The sequence below is a fragment of the Sturnus vulgaris genome, chromosome 1 (assembly GCF_052056855.1).
Source record: "Sturnus vulgaris isolate bStuVul1 chromosome 1, bStuVul1.hap1, whole genome shotgun sequence".
NCBI lineage: Eukaryota > Metazoa > Chordata > Aves > Passeriformes > Sturnidae > Sturnus > Sturnus vulgaris.
Genome location: NC_142243.1, coordinates 125,158,645 through 125,179,115, shown reverse-complemented (window position 1 = coordinate 125,179,115; position 20,471 = coordinate 125,158,645). Strand labels below are relative to the sequence as shown.

General features: G+C 39.7%; 1 protein-coding gene across 4 annotated transcripts in view; it reads left to right on the top strand.

Moving 5' to 3' along the window:
• STAU2 (staufen double-stranded RNA binding protein 2) overlaps window positions 1-20,471 on the top strand; it is a 172,239-nt gene that overhangs the window by 1,334 nt on the left and 150,434 nt on the right. For all 4 annotated transcript variants that reach the window (XM_088176266.1, XM_088176257.1, XM_014883512.2 and 1 more), the window contains exon 2: window positions 19,338-19,545. In XM_088176266.1, coding sequence (XP_088032392.1) covers window positions 19,347-19,545 — 199 coding nt within the window. In that variant the 5' untranslated portion in view covers window positions 19,338-19,346. The remainder of the gene's footprint in view (window positions 1-19,337; window positions 19,546-20,471) is intronic.

Genomic DNA, 20,471 nt, shown 5'->3' with positions numbered 1-20,471 from the left:
GTTGCGGGCCATCGTTAAGGTGGGACCCAGGGAGACACCGCTGTAATGTTGCGTGATCCAGGCTTCTCATGGGCTGGGCGGCATTTTCCCACTGTTCAGGTGTCTGGTGGGAAAAAGTTAATTTTGGTTACAGCCAGGCCTGGAAGTCACAGCCATGCCCTCCTGGGGAAGCGTGTGCTGCTTGGGCTTAGCTGTGAGGGTGAATCCTAGAGCAAAGCTGTTTGCCTTGTAGTGCTCAGGATCTCACCTGACAGTGATACCCAAGCAAAAAATTCCCCTGCAGTGTATATGGCTGGTGTTGCCTTACGGCCAGCAAGCTGTTCCTGTGAATACCAAGACGTAAGCTTCTCAAGCCATGTTTGGAATACTCCCTGCGCAACTACCATGGTACTAAAAAAAAGTTTTTGCTGTACAAAAGAGTAGATAAAGTGCTGCTGTTGTAGCCCCTCTCCTTGCGTGCAATACTGCCTGGAAGAGTACTGAGGGATGTGTGTGAGTAACTGCAGTGTTGCAAGGCACAAGGAAGGCTCTTTGCTCTGCCATAGCTGGGGTGGTTGAACTGCGCTTCTGTCAGTGAGCGTGTGTTGCTGTATCTCACACTTACCAGTGGCATCGTGCTGCAGAGGAGTAAGGTCTTCCTAGGTTGTGTGGTAATTCCAGGTTAGCAGTCTACACCAGTGAAGTAATACTAATGCATTTAAGCCATTTTCTAACTACATGGAGGTTCTGTTGTCACAACAGGCTTTGTTGTGACATTGCTGCTTTTATAAACAGTGCTAGGCTGACAGATTTCTGAATGAAATCTTTTTTTTTTTCTAGAAAATCAGCAGCAGTGTAAGATTTCCAGTACTGATTTCCAGCTGCTGAACCTTAGCTTTGACCTAGAAAAACTCAGAGAGAGAGATTTCTGCTCCTGCCACTGTTTGCAAAGATTCCTATTGCTGCCAGCTAGGAACAGGATTGAGGCTGCCTGCTTGTTTGTAGTTTTTGAGGGGAAGGGACAGTTGAGATTTTCTTTTCTTTGGAGACAACTTTTCAGCCATGTTACTCAGCTTGGGATTTGCTCAGGCTGCTCAGCCTGGAGGCCAAAGTCTTTATGTATCTTTTTGGCAGCTCAACCTACCTTGTTCCCCAAGAATTACATCAAAATAATAATAAGTTTGACTAATCTTAAATTCTGATTTAAGATAGTAGATTGTACAGAAACTTTCTAATTTTACTTGCAGAAGAACCTGATCAGAGGTGTTTTAATGACTGGACCAAATTTAAATAAGCATTTAACACCATCAGCCTCTTCTTTGGGGGCAAAATTTTGATTTTCCTCCACAGCTTTGTAAACTTCACTCTAGTTCTGGTTTACATTGGTGTGAATGTGAAAAGTGAATTGAATACTACATGTTTTATTTGTAAAGTGTCGTGACAAATGACCTTTGCAAGGTTAGGCAACAAGCCATAGTGAAGCAGATCCTCCGTTTCCAAGACTGGGTCTCTAGCCATTAGGAAAGGTGCACCTGTCATGCTCCATCTAGACAGTTTGTTTTGACCTACCCAAAATACGTGGCTATTGATTTGTTTGTCTTCGAAAACACTGAAAAACTCCCATCAATTATGTCCAGTCCTTCACCCCAAAATACATCTTCTTATGGTATTATTCCATTGGAGAGCTAGCCTTACAAAGGAAGTGTGTGGGTTTTAGTGCCATTTTTTTGGCATATATGTGATAGATATGGGCACAGATTTTTTCTGATCGGAGTGCGAAGTATCTATTTCCTCATGCAGCTATCACTGATGTGATGGGGAGGGACCTAACACTGCATTTTTTCAGGATAACAGAAACAACTTAACTTCTGCTAATGAGCCACAAGAGCTTCCCTTTTCCTTCTCCTGCTTACATTTATTTTCTATCACGAACAGCAAAATCTTTAGGAAAAGAGGCCTGTCTTTTGCCAGAACCTATTATTTTACATTTCTAATCTATGGTTCACAAATAGCCTGTATTTTTCACAATAGTTCATGAATTCTCTCTCCTCTGAAAAGAAGAAGAGAAAGCAAGACGGGAGTTCCATTTGGTTGAGGGATGTAAAGAGTACAAGGCAGAGGTCCTGTGGAGGCAGGTCAGGGAATTGGACTGGCAGTTTTGCTCAGGAAGGAAAGGATAGTAAACAAGGGAAAATGGAATTGGTGGGAGTGCATGACAAACTGTGAAGAGAGGAAATGGAACCTGTGTGTAGTGTCGTTAACACACATATATAATTTATATATATATATATTTACATATATATATATATTTACATATATATATTTATATATATATGAAAAGTCAAGGGCTCTGCATTTAGGGGCTCTGCTCATTGTCAGCACTGAGTCACAATTGCCATTATCCAAAGTGTGTTTGCATTAAAAGATCAGGAGTTCAGTAAGAATCTGAGAGATGTCCTCTCAGGCATTGTTCTGGAAAATATTTAGAATAAAAAAATTGCTTGTCACAACTCCTAATGTAAAAATGAATTTTGAAAAGCCATCTGTGGTAGTGTAACACTAAAGTCACATCTATGTCTGTAACTGCTAAAGTTTGTTCGTACTTCATCTCAAGAGCTAGTGTTTTGTGGTTTGGGTTTTGTTTTGTCGGTCTTTTTTGTTTAACTTGTAGTTTTTGGAAGGTTTCCCAGTGATGAAATGTGTCATACTGTGTCATACTCCCGTCTTTGCATTTGCTTTAATCTACTATGCATCTATATAATATAGCACTAGAATGTTACAAATTTATTTCTATTTAACCAAATAAAATCAAATTATGAAATTTAAATTTTTCCTGGTAAATAGCACTTTTTAATATATTTAATTACTAATGTTGTGACTCCACTATCCTTCTGTATCCCCATAATCTTGTAATTTAGTCACAATTAAAATGATGGGAGGGGGCACTTTTTAGACTGATTAAAACTCAGACTTTGAGCTCAGATCCCTGTTGGTGTTTGGGGAGGTCCCTGGGTATAACCAGCAGCCAATTTTTATACCAAGTATAGGTTAACATCCTATCCTTAGATTCTGTGAGAAGTTAGCTTACTAAGATTTTTACCAGAGTAGCACATGCTCACTTGAAGGGTGTATTTACAGCCTCAACTTCTGAAAACTTCCAAAGCAACACAGTGGTCCCACTTCCAGTTTCACTGCTTGTCAGCTTTGAGGAGGCTATTTTGCCTCCAGGCTAAAGGAAATGCTTTTGAGTGTCGGACACCAAATTTTCTTGAAAAGTTTCTTGCAATGAAAATGGCACCTGTAGGATTAAGAGAAGAGATGAGTAACCTAATTTTTATTGCTATTGCTAGTCTTAATTTCTTATTTTTTGCACCTGTTAGGTATTTGTGGTTCCCAGATTCTCCTACAATGACCCCAGTTAAAAAAAGCAGCATTATACAAATATAAGGAAATATCAGTATGCTAAATGTGCAGATTGATATCAGTAACTGGAATTGTCTGGATAAGTAACTGTCTGCAAGTGATAGAGAACTTTTTCCATGTCACCCAGATGACACATCCATGCAACTGGTACATTTTGCAGGATGAAATCAAGATAACATCATTCCCAAGGTGGAAATGTAGGCCTGGTAGAGGGCAATGTTAGGTCACTTAGGAGCATACCCAGTTGTTCTGATACAAACAAAATAATAATGAAATAACACTCTGTAGTAGCTATGGCTTTGTTAGACAAGGTCAGAACAAGAAACAATCTAAAATCTAAACTATTTATTTGTTTGTTTGTTTTACTTTTTTCCCCTTCTGCTGGTCCTTCAGTCCTGGATACAGTGTTGCTTTTTTCTTTCCAGACTGGAAAATATTTCCTCTGCTTTTTGTTTCAGGCTTGTGTCTCTGATAATATTTAAACCTGCCTGCTTTGAATAGTGTTTTATCTGTGATGGCAATGTCCATTCAAGAGAGCATTTTGCTTAAGTTCTGTATCTAAAGACATTCCTTTTGTATCTGTTTAGGGCCTGAAAATTGTAATTACTTCAGAGGAATTTTCCTGAAAACCCTTCTGACCCTCTGAGAATTCAGTGCAAGACACTTACTAGTCTTGTATTAAATGAGTATCTAGCTTCTGCATGGCAGCTAAGGCTGTCTCATCTTTGTGAAAGGGAGTGAGAAGCTTTTCCTGGATCAGGAGTAATTTAAAGTTCTCCCTGTTTTTTCAGAGCTATGTCTCAACATTCTGTCTTAGCTGAATCCACTGGGTTAGGTATGGGGTTTGATGTCTTCAGACGGGAGAGTGGCCCACATAATTTTTTCTTCACCCCTTTTCAGCTGGCCAATTTTTATTACTTAGAGCCTTAAGCAAGTAAAAACTGACTGAAGATGCCAGGACTGGATCAATTTTCCATGAACTTGATGGAGTTACCATTCTTGAGGACGTTCTGGATCTGGACTTCCAGACAATCATAAGTATTTGCCAAGTCCCACAAGAAGAATTAAATATTTAATTAAAATTCTTCAACTGTTACATTACAAGGTTCTTTTGAAACTGGCCATTCCACAAATTACTGTCAGTGGCAGTTCACCAGAGGAGGTGGCTTTGGAGGCCTTTTCTCTTTCCAGGGTGCCATTAAACTACCTGTAAAACTTATCTCCTCTGATTGTCCTCACTGCAGTCAGAGCCTCTCGATACTTTGTAACACACAGGTTACAGTAGGCATGAGAGCAACAGCTGCTGTAGCTGGTAAAACTTAAGTTATTCAATGTATTTTAAAAGAAATGTAAACGTCGACTTGCCCATCCTGGATTTAAAATAGTTTCTTTTCTTGGACACAGTAGTAATTTGAATCTTTTCAAGGTTTTTGAACCAATCCTGTACTCTCTAGGAATTTTGACATTAATACCAAAAAGAAGCGATTTTATTTGCTGTCATTGCAAATACTGGCACTGTTTACCTTTGCTCAGGTATCTCATAGCTGACAGGAGCATGGGAGACATAGGTACTGTCAGACAAATATACCTGATAGACCCCCAAGACAGAGCATTACAGGTGAACAGAGTTAGCTGAGGCAGTTCTATTTGCAGGGCCTGCTCTTGTTTTTTGAATGTGTCTTTGCTGTTGTGCTGGATTGCAGATCTGCTCCACAGCTCTGGGGTCACCTAAGCTTCTGCTCTGTGTCATTGCAACCTGCAAGACTTTGGATGACCTTTGGGCTAGGAGCACAACCCTTTGTTAACAAGGAACATCCATTTTTGCAGGGGGTTATACTGTATTAGACATATGTTTGTAGCCTAATAGCACATGTTCTTTTAGCGATCCTAGAGAATGGGGTTCTGTTTCTCTTTTGAAGTACTCTTTTTCAATTTTATTTTGATTTGCAAGGTAAAGAGCAGAAGTCATAGTAGTGAACAGAAGTGTTAGCTCCCTGCAACTTCAAAAGCAAGTTTGTTCTTTTACGCTCGTTTAGGGTGGTTCCAGAGTCACAAGAGCTAACTTTACCCTGCTGAGTCTAATGGCCCTGGAGTCCTGAAAGTGCAGTAAATGGCAAGAAAGACTTTCCTTTGAAGGGCATGATCCACCCATCTATCCTCTAGGCAGTCGTGAGCCTATAATGTTACAGCATTGCCATTCCTAATAAATGCAAACTTCTTTTTCACTTTTGCTCAATTCCAGGTACTCTTTCCAAGTATTTTCAATCATTTCATGTTACCAATTCATCAGCTTGCACTTTAAGCCAGAGTTATCCTTTGTTTTATTTCTGACTTTGTCTGCGTAAAAATACTTGAGACAATTCCAAATTTTAATTCAGTTTGTTTACATTTTTTTCCTGTAGCAGTTACTCTTATAACTTCCTTTGGTCTGGAGAAACAAGTTATTCTGAATCATCAGCTGTACAGATGAAGGTCTCTTATTTGCTACTTTATGATGTATCCTACGTAGTGTTCCTAAACATTAATACATAAGTTGGAGGAAAAAGCCTGATTTTGTTATGCTGGGTCTGTGCCCTCACAGTTTGCTCAATTTGAAACAAATGTCTCTTCCTTTCTGTTGTTCATTGTTACTTTAGTATCCTCCTTGCTGATTCAACTCCAGAAATAACCTTTTGCCATCCTACTGGTTTTGTGTAGCCTCTGTGCTGCAGCTGAATTTGTGGCAGGTTTTTAGTGTTCAGCTAATGTTTAGCACTGATCATGTATCCAGTTTTTCTTCAGTGTTTTCTGCCTTTGCTAACCTTGAGAGGATCTGTTAAGTATGCCACTAGGAATTTTTTTGCCACTAGGATTTTCTTCCTCTTCCTGGATTGTCAAAATCTTCTATAATCTGTCGTTTCTTCCAAGTTGCTTCATTGTGCAACTTGATAATTTCTGTCCAAAGCAAGAGTTAGGACAAGGAATCAATAGGCTATTACTGTCCTGGTGAGGTTTGCTGGGTTATTGATGATTCTTTTCATTCTCAGGATATTTGAGGAGTCTTTGTTAGCTGCTTGCTGCATGTGACTGGATCTGTTAGCTCCTTTGGTTTTCTCTTAAGTTCTCCCAGACACATGTCTCTTCCCATCTTTGTTGGAGTCCAATATTGGTTGCCCCATGTCACCACAGGGTATGTAAGATTTGTCTGCTTCCTTAATTTTTGGACTCTGTTTCCACTGTTGTTGAGCCAGGCCCGTGTCATAAATTTTGCAAGATTTCTTGACCTTGGGCCCAAGCAGAGCATCTTTAAACTTAATTTTCTACAATTGAAAACTTCGGTTTTGTGCTTATCTTCAGTCAGAGCACTTTTTAGGCCCAGTCTAATACTCAGGAATTATTTTACCTTTATTCATTGACTGAGGAGAGCTGCACTTAAAATAGGGAGAATAGGGAGGAGGCTCTGTCAAACCAATGTGGAACTCCTGATCTCACAGGTACTATGTGCCTGGAGAAGAGGCCCAGTTCTGTCCCCCAGTGAGCAGGGAGCTAGTCTCTGTATGAACTGTATGTCAACATTATTTTATAATCAAGCAAATCAAAAACTGTCTATGGAAGAGTTGAAAGAAGGGGGAACTCCAGGATTGTTTCAGGAACAGAAGGTGGCAATTTGACCCCAGCTGTTTCTGGGAGCTGCAGCTTCTTGGAAGCTGTATGAGACTTCAATGTGGACATTCATCACTTTAGCTGTCAAATGCAGTGTTTTTATTTAAATACACTCATGGAGAACAAAAAAAGGCACACAAATCAGAATTTCATCTACTTCTAACAATAGATTGCAACACCTGTTGCTTTGTCCACTGAAACCGCCTTCTCTGAGGATCTTGTAGCTGTTAATTATAGCCGGCTGACTACAGTATGAGGAGGGCTGGTAGCAGGAGCTGTAACTTCGTTTCAAAGAAAAAGACAGTTTCTGCTACTTCACCAAATTTGCTACTTCAAATTATTGAGAAGTAGTTTGTCACAGGCAGTCAAGGAAAACTGAGATGATTTGCTGAATTCCATTAATAAAATGCAATGTCTAGTTAGGGGTTGAAGTCACTAAGTAATTTTTGCCTGCTCCAGAACAAAATAACAGTTGGAGGGATGTCTTACTTAAAGTAGGAGTATGTTGTAATTTAAAATCAGTCAAAGCTATTGGAGATGTTAGGAATGTAACTACTACTTGTTAAACAAATTGGGAAATTGGGAAAGAAGCTTTTAGAAAATATATAGGAGAGAAATCTCAAAATACTAATTAAGTCAGAAACTAGATTCTTGGAAGCACCTAGATTAGATTCCAATATGAGAAATAAGGAGCCAATTACAGCTTTGATGCAAGTCTGTAGCCTCAGTGTGTCAAGTCTGAGTGATGTTTTTTTCATTTCCTTAATCCACTTCACTTTTAAGCTGATTATTGATTGTTAAACTAGTGCCTTAGCTTCCCTTCTATTCAGCTGTTTTTCTTCAAGAAAGCTGACTAACTCATTTTTTTTTTTAATGTAAGGCCAATGTGAGTTACCTGTATCTGGATTAAGAAGGCATTATGACCACTTAATCTTTTAAAAAGTGTTACAGATATGACAATGTATCACACAGTGTCTGGGGGAGATACAAGTTTCCAGTTTTCAAGAAGTAGTAAGTAGTTTGTAGTCACGGTAAGGGACAAAGCTGAAGAGTTACAATACTGGGCAGCCAACTCTTGTACTTTGGGCTATTGCTTGCTCTCCGGTGCAGTAAGCAAATACAAAAGGATATTACCTGTAGTCTTGGGTAGTGTGTGTGTCCTGCCTCTGATCTGTAAGACATTATAGCCACCTATAAGCTAGTTTTTGGGATCTATCTCAAACCATGATGAGTTTCAGATGAGGAACGCCTCCCATAGAGAAGCCTCTGATCATCATCTTGCTGTTTCATGAAGGAGTTTCACATTTTCTTCCCTGTAGTAGTTCAGGGTATCTTGGCTGGGTCAAACTGATGGCTGTGTCTGAACCAATATTCTGTCTGGATGGTTGAGAGTCTTTTCTGAGCTTAAAATTTGTGGCACTGTGAGAACTGGGTTAGGTTGTACTGGCTGTTGGAAAATTCCATGGCTTTTATACCACCTTCTCTGTTTTCTGAACAGGAACAATAAATTGAGAGAGACTTTCTGATGAGATTATCTTAATGTAGCAAACATTTATATAAACCAGACTAATTTTCCCCCTTGGGGTTTGTGTTATATCAGGTTGAAATGTTTTGAGATGCCAAACTGTCTCAGTTTCTGATGCAACAGATTGGCTTTCTTTATCTTTTAGTTTTATTCTGGCATTGAAATCTTCAAGTTGATAATCTGATGGATGTCTCTTACCATTTTAATACAGAACAGCAATCTTTTTTTCCCATTATTTTTCCAGATGAATATTTTTATCTAGAGTGAAGTTTCTCTACTTAGGACCTCTGTTTCATGTCTGTCTATGAAGTCTCTACTTGAGTTTTTGAGTGGCTGTCTGGTATACACAGTATCTGACTGATTTCTCTGTTAGAAAAGAAAATTAGCCACAGGTACAGTCTGGGGTCGTTAGTTTTACTGTACACAGTTAGATGCTCTGTGGCCTGAGTTGCTCTTTTCTCAGCTTTTTCATGTCAGCCTTGCTGTTGCCAGGGAAGCAAGGGAAGAGTTGCATTCCTGCCTGTCAGTATGCTCCACTTTCTGTTAAGTTTCTCTTTCTACAAGTTTTCAGGCTCTTGCTCATGCAAATGTGCACAGTTGCAGTCAGCACCCTAACCCCTGCATTTTCCATCATTGCTTACAAATGACAAAGACATATCTCTGCAAGGGAGCTCATTTATTTCTGTAATTATGCCTGTTAGTTTTAGTAACATCTATGATCACTTACTTGTTGAAGACAGGTTTGGCAGTAGACTTTGGGTAGGATTCAGTTGCCTGTATTTTGGCATCTTATGCAGTTTGAGACACTAAGTTACCCTGTCTGCTTCTCAGCTGCCACTCAGCTGTGTGGTTAGCTAATCCTGAATTGGAAGCCTACTTGTTGATCACCTTGAATAACTCCCTGGGTCTGCTGGCTGTTCTGACGACTAGTGTAATACATTTCTTTAAATACACACATTATTGCCATTTCATTGCCTCTTCATGTCAGGGTTTCTCTGAACTGCCTGCCACATGCAGTGTCAGATGTGGCTTGAGTCTTCAGAGAGAATCTCTGCTTCCTGAAGCAGCAGCTGATGGAATAGGCAGGTATCCAAATGTGGTATCTCAGGACATCTCAGCCAGCATTGTGTACTGGGTATTTAAAAGACTGTAGTAGGTTGATCCTGGCTGGATTTGGCACCCACCAAAGCCACTCTCTCACTCTCCTCCACGCCTGGACAGGGAAGAGGAAATATAATGAAAGGTGCATGAGTTGAGATAAGGACCAGGAGGGATCACTCATCAAATACCATCACGGGCAAAACAGGCTCAAATTAGAGATATTAATTGAATTTATTACTAATAACATCAGAGCAGGATAATGAGAAGTGAAATAAAACCTTAAAACTATCTTCCTACCTCTCCCTCCTTCCCAGCTCTGTGTTCTCCCCCAGCAGCACAGGGAGACAGGGAGTGAGAATTATGGTCAGTTCATCACCTGCTTTTTCTCCTGCTGCTCAGGGAGAGAAGTCCTTCGCTACACTGTGGGGTCCCTCCCACAGGACATAGTTCTCCATGAGCTTCTCCAGCGTGACTCCATCCCACGGGCAAGAGTCATCCCCAGACTGCTGCAGTGTGGGTCACTGTTCCATGCAGTGCAATCCTTCAAGGACAAGCTGCTCCAGCATAGGAGCAGGGCCCTCTCTCCACAGGTCTCCCATGAGCTCACAGCCTCCTCTCAGGTATCCACCTGCATGGGGAGGCATGGGGCTCCTCCATGGGCTGCAGGAGGATCTCTGCATCCCCATGGACCTTCATGTGCTGCAGGGGCAGAGCTGCTTCACCATGGCCATCACCACGGGCTGCAGAGCAATCCCAGCTCTGGTGCCTGGAGAACCTCCTGCCCCTCCTTCTGCACTGACCTTGGTGTCTACACACTTGCTTCTCTCACATATTCCCATCCTGCTGTTCTCTGCCCCCAGTTACAGCTGCTCAAGAACTTTTTCTTCTTAAATATGTTGGAGGCATTTCCACAGTTTCTAATTGGCCCAGTCTTGACCAGCAGCACATCTGTTTTTGGAGCTGCCAGGGGTTGGCTCTGCTGGACACGGAGGAAGCTTCTGGCAGGTTGCCACAAGGGTCACCCCTGTAACCCCCCTGCTACCAAAGCTTGGCCATGCAAACTCAATACACTTTGGTAAACCATGGTAATCCCATGCTGTATTTCCTTTGACTCCAGAGACAATTTAGACACCTTGCTTGTATTTGTGAACCTGAATTATAGATGCCTTTCATCCTTATCTGAGTCCTCATATCTCACTGTACAGCAGTGCCATACAATATAGATGACTGTGCTGGTTTGAGAGGTATTGTGCATGTAGATGTCTTTGAGATCACCGATTTTTCATGTTAGTTACTTGACTTCTGCTGTAGTGGTTTAAGTAATTTACTACATGCTAAGTGTTTGCTTATTATATTTGTGACATAGTCTATGTATTTGAAGTTGTATAAATCCAGTCTTGATTGCAGGGTAAGACTTCTGTTCTTGCCCTGTTGCTAACACTTCACAATTAAATGGCAGTAAAAGCCCCCATGTTTGGCCATTTCGTTGATTGAGAAAATCTTTAGGTTTAGTCTTTGATTCCATAATTAGGTGCCTTATTTGTCTGGCTTGTTTTTTTACTTTTCAAATTTACATGAAACAGTTTTAAAGTGAATTGTTAAAGAAGGATTAAATCAGTGACAGATATATATGTGCTCCCACATAATGTGATTCTATGATAATGGTAATGTGGTCATTGATTCAGAGACTTGCATGTTTTTGTAGTAAATTGGATCCCTATCATATTGGAAGTTAGGGAACAGATATGGTTTCATGATGAAAGAAGTGTGCAAGATGAAGCAGTTTCTACCTCAGTTGTCTAAGTCCTTTTATGTTGTTTTAATGTGCCTGCTCTGTGTAGTAATTCAAAAGGGAGGTTGAGCTGACGGCTGTTTGAAGAAGTGGTTGAAAAATACGACTGCGGATTTTTAATCTGTTTCCTACTTGATTTTTTCTTCCAAAAACACCTTCGTTCCTTTCCTCAGGAAGGTTCTTCCTGATTGTACATGAGAGTTGGCAAAGGATAGTCCTCTGTGGCTGATAATATCTGAAAGCATGGTGGGATCTGATGTTGTGACCTGTTGTTCACTGCAGCTGATTGGCCCCTCCTTGCCTTCCCAGGACTTTATCTACAACCCTTTTCTGCTCCAGTCCAAGAGCAGAGGAAACAAATTGTAAGAAACTGTACTATTTAGTCTTCAGGGACTGAGTTTAACACTGAGCAAGAAGGGGAACTTTTTTGTAAGCCTTGCAGCTCCTTAACTTTTGAGTATTAGTCCCTAATATTCTGTGTCACTTCCTTTGCTTGTAAAATATCATACCAAAACAATGAAAATAAAGGAGTTAGTAATTTCTCCCTCACCAATCTTATACTTCTGCAAAGTAAAATACTTTTAAGGCATCACTTCACTCTCTAGCATGTATTAGTTAGCTGTTCATTAGCTGGTGGCTATGTTCATATATCCATTGAAACTAAGATTCTTTACTGTAAGGCACAATAAAAAAAAAGAAACCAGGCCACAGGTTTCTGAAGATACAATCATCAGGGATGAGATCACAGGCTTTGTGAGGAACCGTGTGAAGGGGATGAACTTCAGTGTATGGCTTGACAGCAAAGCTAAGCTGATTAGCAGGAGTTGAAAGGGCTAATTCCTGGCTCCCACGCCAGGTCAGGAGTTTGTGGCCCTCCTTGTACAGACCAGATGCTCCCCTGATCTTTCTCCTTACCTGCCACGTGAACTGGTTCAGTGAGATGGACAAAAAGTGTTGGCTTTTTGCTGCAGGGAAGAGAGAACATGAGATTGTCCCTTGCTATGGCAGCAAGTCATTAGATCGGTTTGGCTGTTGAAAATCACTCCTCATAAGGCAAAAAGCCATGAAATTGATGGAAGAGCAAATGCGAAGAATAAGCAAGGGGGGACCAGAAGTATTATAGGAAAATACGTATGTTTTAAAAAAGAGAGAAATCCTGTGTTTTAATTTTTGCTATTTAAAATGTATAAATAAGATAAATTTTGCTAATTAGTCTGCATAACCATCTGCTGATTGTTGCTGTAAGTCATACTCTTGCTAAACTGCTACTGTGTGGCCATCTCGTTACTTGGTTTTGGAAGACAAAAGTTCTAATTAAACTGTTCTGAAGGGAATGCAGAGCTGTGTCTTTTGTCAAGCCCAAATAAGCTCCTAGATATAACACAGTAAAAAAAAATTACATTAGGCTTAGAACTTCTTTAGTACTTTTTATAATGTCCACAAATGTATAAATATTTGCCATAAATGTAAGAAATGGCACACCAGAACTATGTTTTACCTTTAAGCAGTTTTGTATGCTTTTGTGTAACTGAACGAATGAATTAATATCAGGAGAAGAAAAGAAGAACAGAGCATTTAGTGGAATTTTAAAGCTAAAACTAAAACCAAACCCTTCTTAATCCGGAAACTGTTAACTATTAAAGTTCTGTGACTTGGGACTTTCACAGAAGATTCACATTAACAATCTTCAAACCAAACTGGGGGTTGGCCTGAAAAAAAACCCTGAGATGCTTGCTTAGACACTGCCCTCAGTCTATTGGATTGCTGTTCCTGTAGCTTTCAATATTTTCATTAATGATGTGGATGAAACAGTACACTTATTAAATTTATAGATGCTATAAAGCAGACTTAGTGAAGACTCTCAAACATTTTGGAATTAGAATTAAAATTTGATGTGATCTTGAAAAAAAAATTTATATTTTTCTTTTTTTCTGTTTTGTTGGGGTTTTTTAATAAGAAAATTCAAGGAAGACAAGAACAAAGTCTCAGCTAGGAAACAGATTCACAAAGAAAGTACAAGCTAGTACTTGCTGGGTAGCATAGTTCTGCAGAAAAGGATCTGGGATCATTAATGTAATACTGTTGTGAAAAATGGACACTGATCAGAAGGTATAAGCAGAACTCTTGGTTATATAAAATACGAGATATGTCAAGTAATTTTTCTTGCTCAGTAGTGACTGACCCTCAGTTGTTCCATTTGTAAAGTCCTTCACAAGTATGTAATATGTGCCACCATTATATACTTGTGCACAGATTTAATTTGGTATTCTGGGTTGTATGATGAAGCAGTGTGAAAGTGTGGTGACTCTACTGCATATGTGCATTTTCACTTTCTGCACAGATGAAGTCCAGCCTTATGTTTTGACTGTTCAAGTCATTAGTTTCTCTATCTGTTGATTGTACATACAGCTTTCTAATACTGCTTTTTCAATTTTCCCACATTGTTCAAGTCTGTTTGGTTGAAAACTCATTGTCCATGCTTTCTGCCTTTTGTGGTGTTTTATCTACTTTATCTGTCTTTGTTTATTCAATTACTGTGACATAGTCTAGAAATCATTTCACCTGGGCATTTAGTTCATATTTTATGTCATAAGATCTAAGGCTATAAAGTGATTCCGGAAAAATACTAAAAGTAATAATAATCAGAAAAAATGTTAACTAATTCTTTATGCTGCATGGTGCTTTTAGCATGATACAAGTGTATTCACAATTTTTTAAAAGTATTCTGCATCTGTAAATGTAACTAAATATTTGTAGTGAGTTTGCATGGCCAGGTTTTGGTAACAGGGGGGCTACAGGGGTGGCTTCCATGAGAAGTTGCCAGAAGTTTCATTTATGTCCAATGGAGCCAGTGCCAGCTGGCTCTGAGATGAGTCTTGCTGCGAGCCAAGGCCGAGCCCATCAGTGTTGTTGGTAGTGTCTGTGGGATAACAGATTTAAGAAGCAGGAAAAGTTGCTGCACAACAGAAAGTGCAGGAGGAGAGGAGAGGAGAGGAGAGGAGAGGAGAGGAGAGGAGAGGAGAGGAGAGGAGAGGAGAGGAGAGGAGAGGAGAGGAGAGGAGAGGAGAGGAGAGGAGAGGAGAGGAGAGGAGAGGAGAGGAGAGGAGAGGAGAGGAGAGGAGAGGAGAGGAGAGGAGAGGAGAGGAGAGGAGAGGAGAGGAGAGGAGAGGAGAGGAGAGGAGAGGAGAGGAGAGGAGAGGAGAGGAGAGGAGAGGAGAGGAGAGGAGAGGAGAGGAGAGGAGAGGAGAGGAGAGGAGAGGAGAGGAGAGGAGAGGAGAGGAGAGGAGAGGAGAGGAGAGGAGAGGAGAGGAGAGGAGAGGAGAGGAGAGGAGAGGAGAGGAGAGGAGTGAGAATACTGAGAGAAGCAGCTCTGCAGATACCAAGTTCAGTGCAGAAGGAGAGGAGGAGAGGTGCTCCAGGCTCCAGAGCAGAGGCTCCTCTGCTGCCCGTGGTGCTGCCCATGGTGAAACAGCTGTGCCCCTGCAGCCCATGAAGGTCCATGGTGGAGCAGAGATCCACCTGCAGCCCGTGGGGGACACCCACAGCACCTGTGGCCCCGTGGGGAGAGAGAGGAGTTCATGCTGGAGATTTACTGGCATGACTTTGTGACCCTGTGGGAGGCCCCTGCTGGAGCACTCTATTTCTGAAGGATGTCGCTCTGTGGAAGGGATCCACACTGGAACAGTTCACGAAGAACTGCAGCTTGTGTGAAGAAGTCATGTTGAAGGAATCTGTGGAGGACTGTTGCCTGTGAGATGGACCCCATGCTGGAGCAGGGGAAGAATATGAGGAGTCTTCCCCTTAGCAGGATGGAGTGGCAGAGACAGCATGTGATGAACTGACTGTAACCCTCATTTGCCATCCCTCTGGGTCATGGAGAATTCAGGAGTGAATTTAAGCCTGAGAAGAAAGAATGGGTGGGAGGAAGGTATTATTTAGTTTTTATTTCTTGTTTTTCTGCTCTTATTTGATTGACAATAAATGCATTTAATCTCCCCAAACTGAGTTTGTTTTGCATGTGATAGTAACTGGTGAGTGATCTTTTCATGCACCTTGTCTAGACCACAAGTCTTTCGTTATATTTTCTCTCCCCTGTCCAGCTGAGGTGATGAGCAATAGAGCAGCTTTTGTGGTCACCTGGTATACAGACATGGTCACCTCGCAACAATGTTGTTTCCTGATATATTAGAAGAACGAATGGACTATTTTACAACAATATTTTTGCTTTAAAATGTAAAAAGTTTAGTTTTGTTGTTTTCGTGTGAGTTTGTTTTGGTTTGGTCATTTTTAGTATGTCAGGAAAATTCTCAGCTTGTACATAGTTTAATAAGAAAGTCAATACCAACTGTTTAATGAAACCTGTGTAGCTGCCTATGTACTAAGTGCTCAAAAGGGGAAGTGAAGTAAAATGCAATTCTAGTATATTTGCATCCCTAAATGTGTTTACTATTTCATTTCTACTGCACCTGTGTGGGTGAGGCTACAAGGAGAAACTATTGCAACATCTCATAAGACACCGTAAACCCTGCAGTGTAGCCTTACAAAAATGGCATCACTACAACTTGCAGACTTTGGATAGATGTGTGTGATTAAAACATTAGGAAATATCATTTCTGTTGCATCTTGACGTGGCAGCTGAGGAAAGGCACAAAGCTGGGAGGCACAGCTGTGCAGTCCAGCTTTCTCTGAGAGGTGCAAGTGTCCCTAACCACTGCTGAACTTGAAGGGAAGCCTCTCTAGAGACACTTGGATGTAGGAATTTCCTAGATATGAGTTGGGTAGCTACCTAAAATGGCATGTGGGGACTTCTCTCATTGTAATCTTAGTATCCTAAATGAGCCATCCCTTTTGTATAAGTCAGATTTTTCAAAAATATCTACCTAGAAGATGTAAAAATATTTTGATTATATAACTGCATTTCATCCCTGACCAGCTTAGTGAAATCTCTCTCCTCCAAGCCCTACATTTTATGTAGCAGTGTGGTTGGAAGGCCCCAGAATGTTTTTGCTTCACTGTTTATAAAACAGCACAAAACTAGTGTATATATGTTAAAAATGTAAAGAAAAGGTGGAACATAGTTTTTTTCACCTTTTGTCATGACATCAAAGATTGGCTGCCTGGTAGTATGAAAATAATGTGCCATCACTATATCAACTGTATTCTTTCTTTTGTCTCTCTCTCTACTAGTGAATTTTTAGAACTGATTACAAATTTATTATCTCCATATCTCATCTGCTTAAGAGTTACTCTCTATGATTATAGTACTGCCTGGGCATCTTTGCTTATACAGATTAATTTACAAAATAATTAGTTTCTTGTTCTGTTCTCTGCACCTTTAGATATATTAAAAAAAAAAAAACCAAAAATATCCAGCTCCCAATATGTTATGATAAATTCTGAATTCAGAATTTAATTTTCTTTGTACTTTACTTTTAATGTCTTTTTTTCTCCTAAACCTTATCTTGTTCAATTTTGCAGTTTCTTGATACTACCCTTAAACTGATTTTTCTTGTTTTATCCTTAATAATAGGAAAGGATCCATCCCGCAATTTCTCCCTTTAGAACATCAGTACTGTAGAACATAATATTTTATTTTGTTATTAATAAGTTCTGCTTTCATGAAGAATAAACTTTTAAAATACTGGAATCTGAAGTGGCAATTCACAACTAGCAGGGCTCAAGACCAGGTATTCAGTAGCATTTCGTGCAGTACCATATGAGTGATGCCTTTCTCATACTCATGGGCTAAAATACTATAAATACTGTGAGTTTCTTAAACTTCGTTTGTTGTGATGATATTTCATGTTATGTTGGTTTCATTTTAAAAATGTTTTAAGACATATGGCCTGATTCTGCCACCATTGACTTTAATGTATGCAATTAAGAAACTTTTTCAGTTAATTCCTTTTTATACTAATGTATTTAAAATCAGATGCAGACATGTTGTATACCAAAGACTTCTATAGTTCTACATCTTCTCAGTCTTTAAGTTAGGCCTTTCTAACAATACTGCTGTATTGAATGCTATTCGTTGTGCAGTGATAGTAGGATTTGTACAGTATGAATTTAGCACATATTTTTTTGAAGCCATGAGGTATTTGAACATATAGCAAACTGCATATGTTTATTTTAAATTTGTCATTATTAGTATTTTACCAAAGATACTTTTGAGAGGGGCAGGTGATTGCATCTCAATTTTTAATTTTTTCTACTTTTGCCTTTCCAGAGACTTAAGTCAGTTATCTGTCTTTCCTCAGTAATCAAAATGGCATTCCAGTCTGAACCTCTTCTCCAAACTCCAAACAGAGTTACAGTAAAAGGATTTATTATTTTCATTATACTAGTGCAACTGTGCTAAAGTACTTGTACTCCAAGGTGTAATTAGTGGTTTGGGATCTTAATCCAACAATACTATCCCTCTGAGTAAAGATACTTGGATATTTTTAATGGATTGGTGGGGGAGGAAGGGAAAAATACTGATAGTAATCAAAAAAATTTTATATATTAATTTCAATAAGGCCTTCATTAGAAAGTTTTTCAGGTGTTGAATAGGTTTGTTTTGTTTCAGTTTGGTTTTTTGGTGGTGCTTTTTTTGTTTGTTTGGTTGGTTTTTTTGTTTGTTTGTTTTGTTGTTTTTTTGTTTTGGGGTTTTTTGTTGGTTTTTTTTTTCATAGGGAGAGGGAATTATCCTAGCAGAAGGAGCAAAGGGCTTAGTGGTAAGGGTTGCTGCCTGTGATGGATGAGAGCTGAGCCCCTGCTCTGCCTTAGCCAGCAGTCCCAGTTACCCAGGCCATTTGTTGGCTCTCACAGGTTTTGTCTGAACCCTCAATAATACAGTCTGTGTCCATGCTGCTGAGTAAAATACATCATCCTGGTCCTATGGGACAGGAGCAGCCCAAACCTTTTTCCCAGATGACTGACTTCTCTCTTAAATGACTAGTTTCTCTCTTAATTGAGTGGATTACCTGGGATGCCTGCAGGCCCCTAAACTGTTCTGTGTTTTTTGCTGCAGCAACAGTTTTCAGCCAGTAGCCTAAATTTTGCCAAGGATCATACTCTCAGTGAGTAATATGGAGTGGTGCCTTCACCCTGATTTGTTTATGAATGTAGACCTAGCCTGAGAACAGGTATTGGCAATAAAGAAACTAATTTGGGCAGATGAAAAGAGGTAATTAGTACGTGGCATATTCCAGGTAAACGTTTTAGCCATTGGGTTAAAGACTAGTTTAGGAAATCCTGATACCTCTGCCGGTAATTTATGCAAGGATTGAAGTATTCCATCTGTTGACTGAATAAGCAGTGATTTTTTTTTTAAGAACTTGCATATTTGATTTTTTTTTTTTTTGCTTGTCTGTTTGTATTTTCTTCTTTTTTTTTTTTTATTTTTTCCCCGTCTTTTCTAGTTTGGTAACAGGCCAAAAAAAGTAGGGATTTCCTCTTGTGGCCTTATTTGATACATGAAGTGCACTTGACTGGAAAAACAATGGCAAAGTTTGCAAGTTTGCTATGGCAGTTGGTAGCAAAGTCATCCTGTCTTGAAGATACTGGCAAGTGCTTATCTCATCTGCAGAATAATTGTGTAGAATTTGATTCTAGAATAATAATTCTTGCTGCCATATTTCAGGCAGGGTGACCCCACCATTGAAAAACAGAACCTGGAGCCAGGGTGTGCAGGTTCTTCTCCAGTGATGTTCTTTGGCCCTGACTCTCTTTCACTGTGTATCCATTTGGAAGTAATGTTTGCAGAGGCATGACTTTTGTGGACAGTTTTGTGACCTAAATCCAGGAGCGAAAAAGGATTATTGCTAATACCACTGTAGTCATTGGACATTCAAAATGTGAAGTGCTTTGCTGATAATAATATGTTTATTGCAGTGACAGGTAATGGCACAAGTTAAAATGCAGACTACAGCAAACCTATCTGGACCCACCATGGCCCCTGTGGTGCTACCCCTGCCAGTTACAGCTACAAATACACTGAGTCTGCCATCCTCAATGAATGGATCCATTTCAGAATCAGCTGCCAGCTGTAGTAGTCCTACTGCCAGCCTTGTGGATCCCGCCTCTTTGAACAACTCACCAGGTAAGTTGATCCAGATATATTTTCTTTGGTGTTCAAATTAATCTTTTTGGTGACTTGTTAATTGAAAAAGATAATAATTAGGTCTTAAAGAGGATTAAAATAAGGGAGAAAACCCATGTAGGAAAATGTTTTGGCTAAATAAACAATTTACTATGTTTAGTTTCTTTACTGAGCTCAGATCTGGAGTGAAGTTTTGATCAATGATATAAAAGCTCAGGAAAGAACATGTCTATTTTGTCAGATTCTCAGTGTATCTTTTATAGAGAAGTTTTAGTGGGGCAGGAAGGTCTCCAAGTTTATTTCTCTTCCCTAGAACAGAATGTCTTCTGACTGCTTGGCAGTATTTGATGTTTCCTTCGTGGCCTAATAAATGCTGTAGTTCCTATGCTGAACTGGGTATAAAATGCAGAAGTGTTGTCCTAACAATTTAAGCAAGAAATGACAACGTGTGCGTGTTAGGGACAAATACAAATAAATTGCAAAAAAAAACACAGAAAGTGAAACAGTCTAAAAAAAATCAGAAATCCTTAAAGGGGGAGGTTCTATGGGAGTGTTCTGAGAATGACTTCAGTATTATGAGAAAAGTCTAAAACACTGGGAAGAACCTGGCAGAAACCACTGGGTTTCATCTACTGTATTTGTCTTATACCTCTTAGGCTACCCATTTCTGCTTCAAAGTGTGGAACAACCATTCTGAAATAGTAGTCAATTCCAGGAACCAATATACTCCTGACAGTAAACTTTGGTGACACAGAAAATACAGAATATGCATATGCTCTCCTGCACTATCATCTTTCATAAACACATTTTGGAAAGAAATAGTTTGGGGGCTTTTTAATTGCATGTAATCAAAATTGTTATTGTGAACTACATATTCTCATGTGATTAATACATAAATGATATTTAAACTTTGTATTTAGCATATA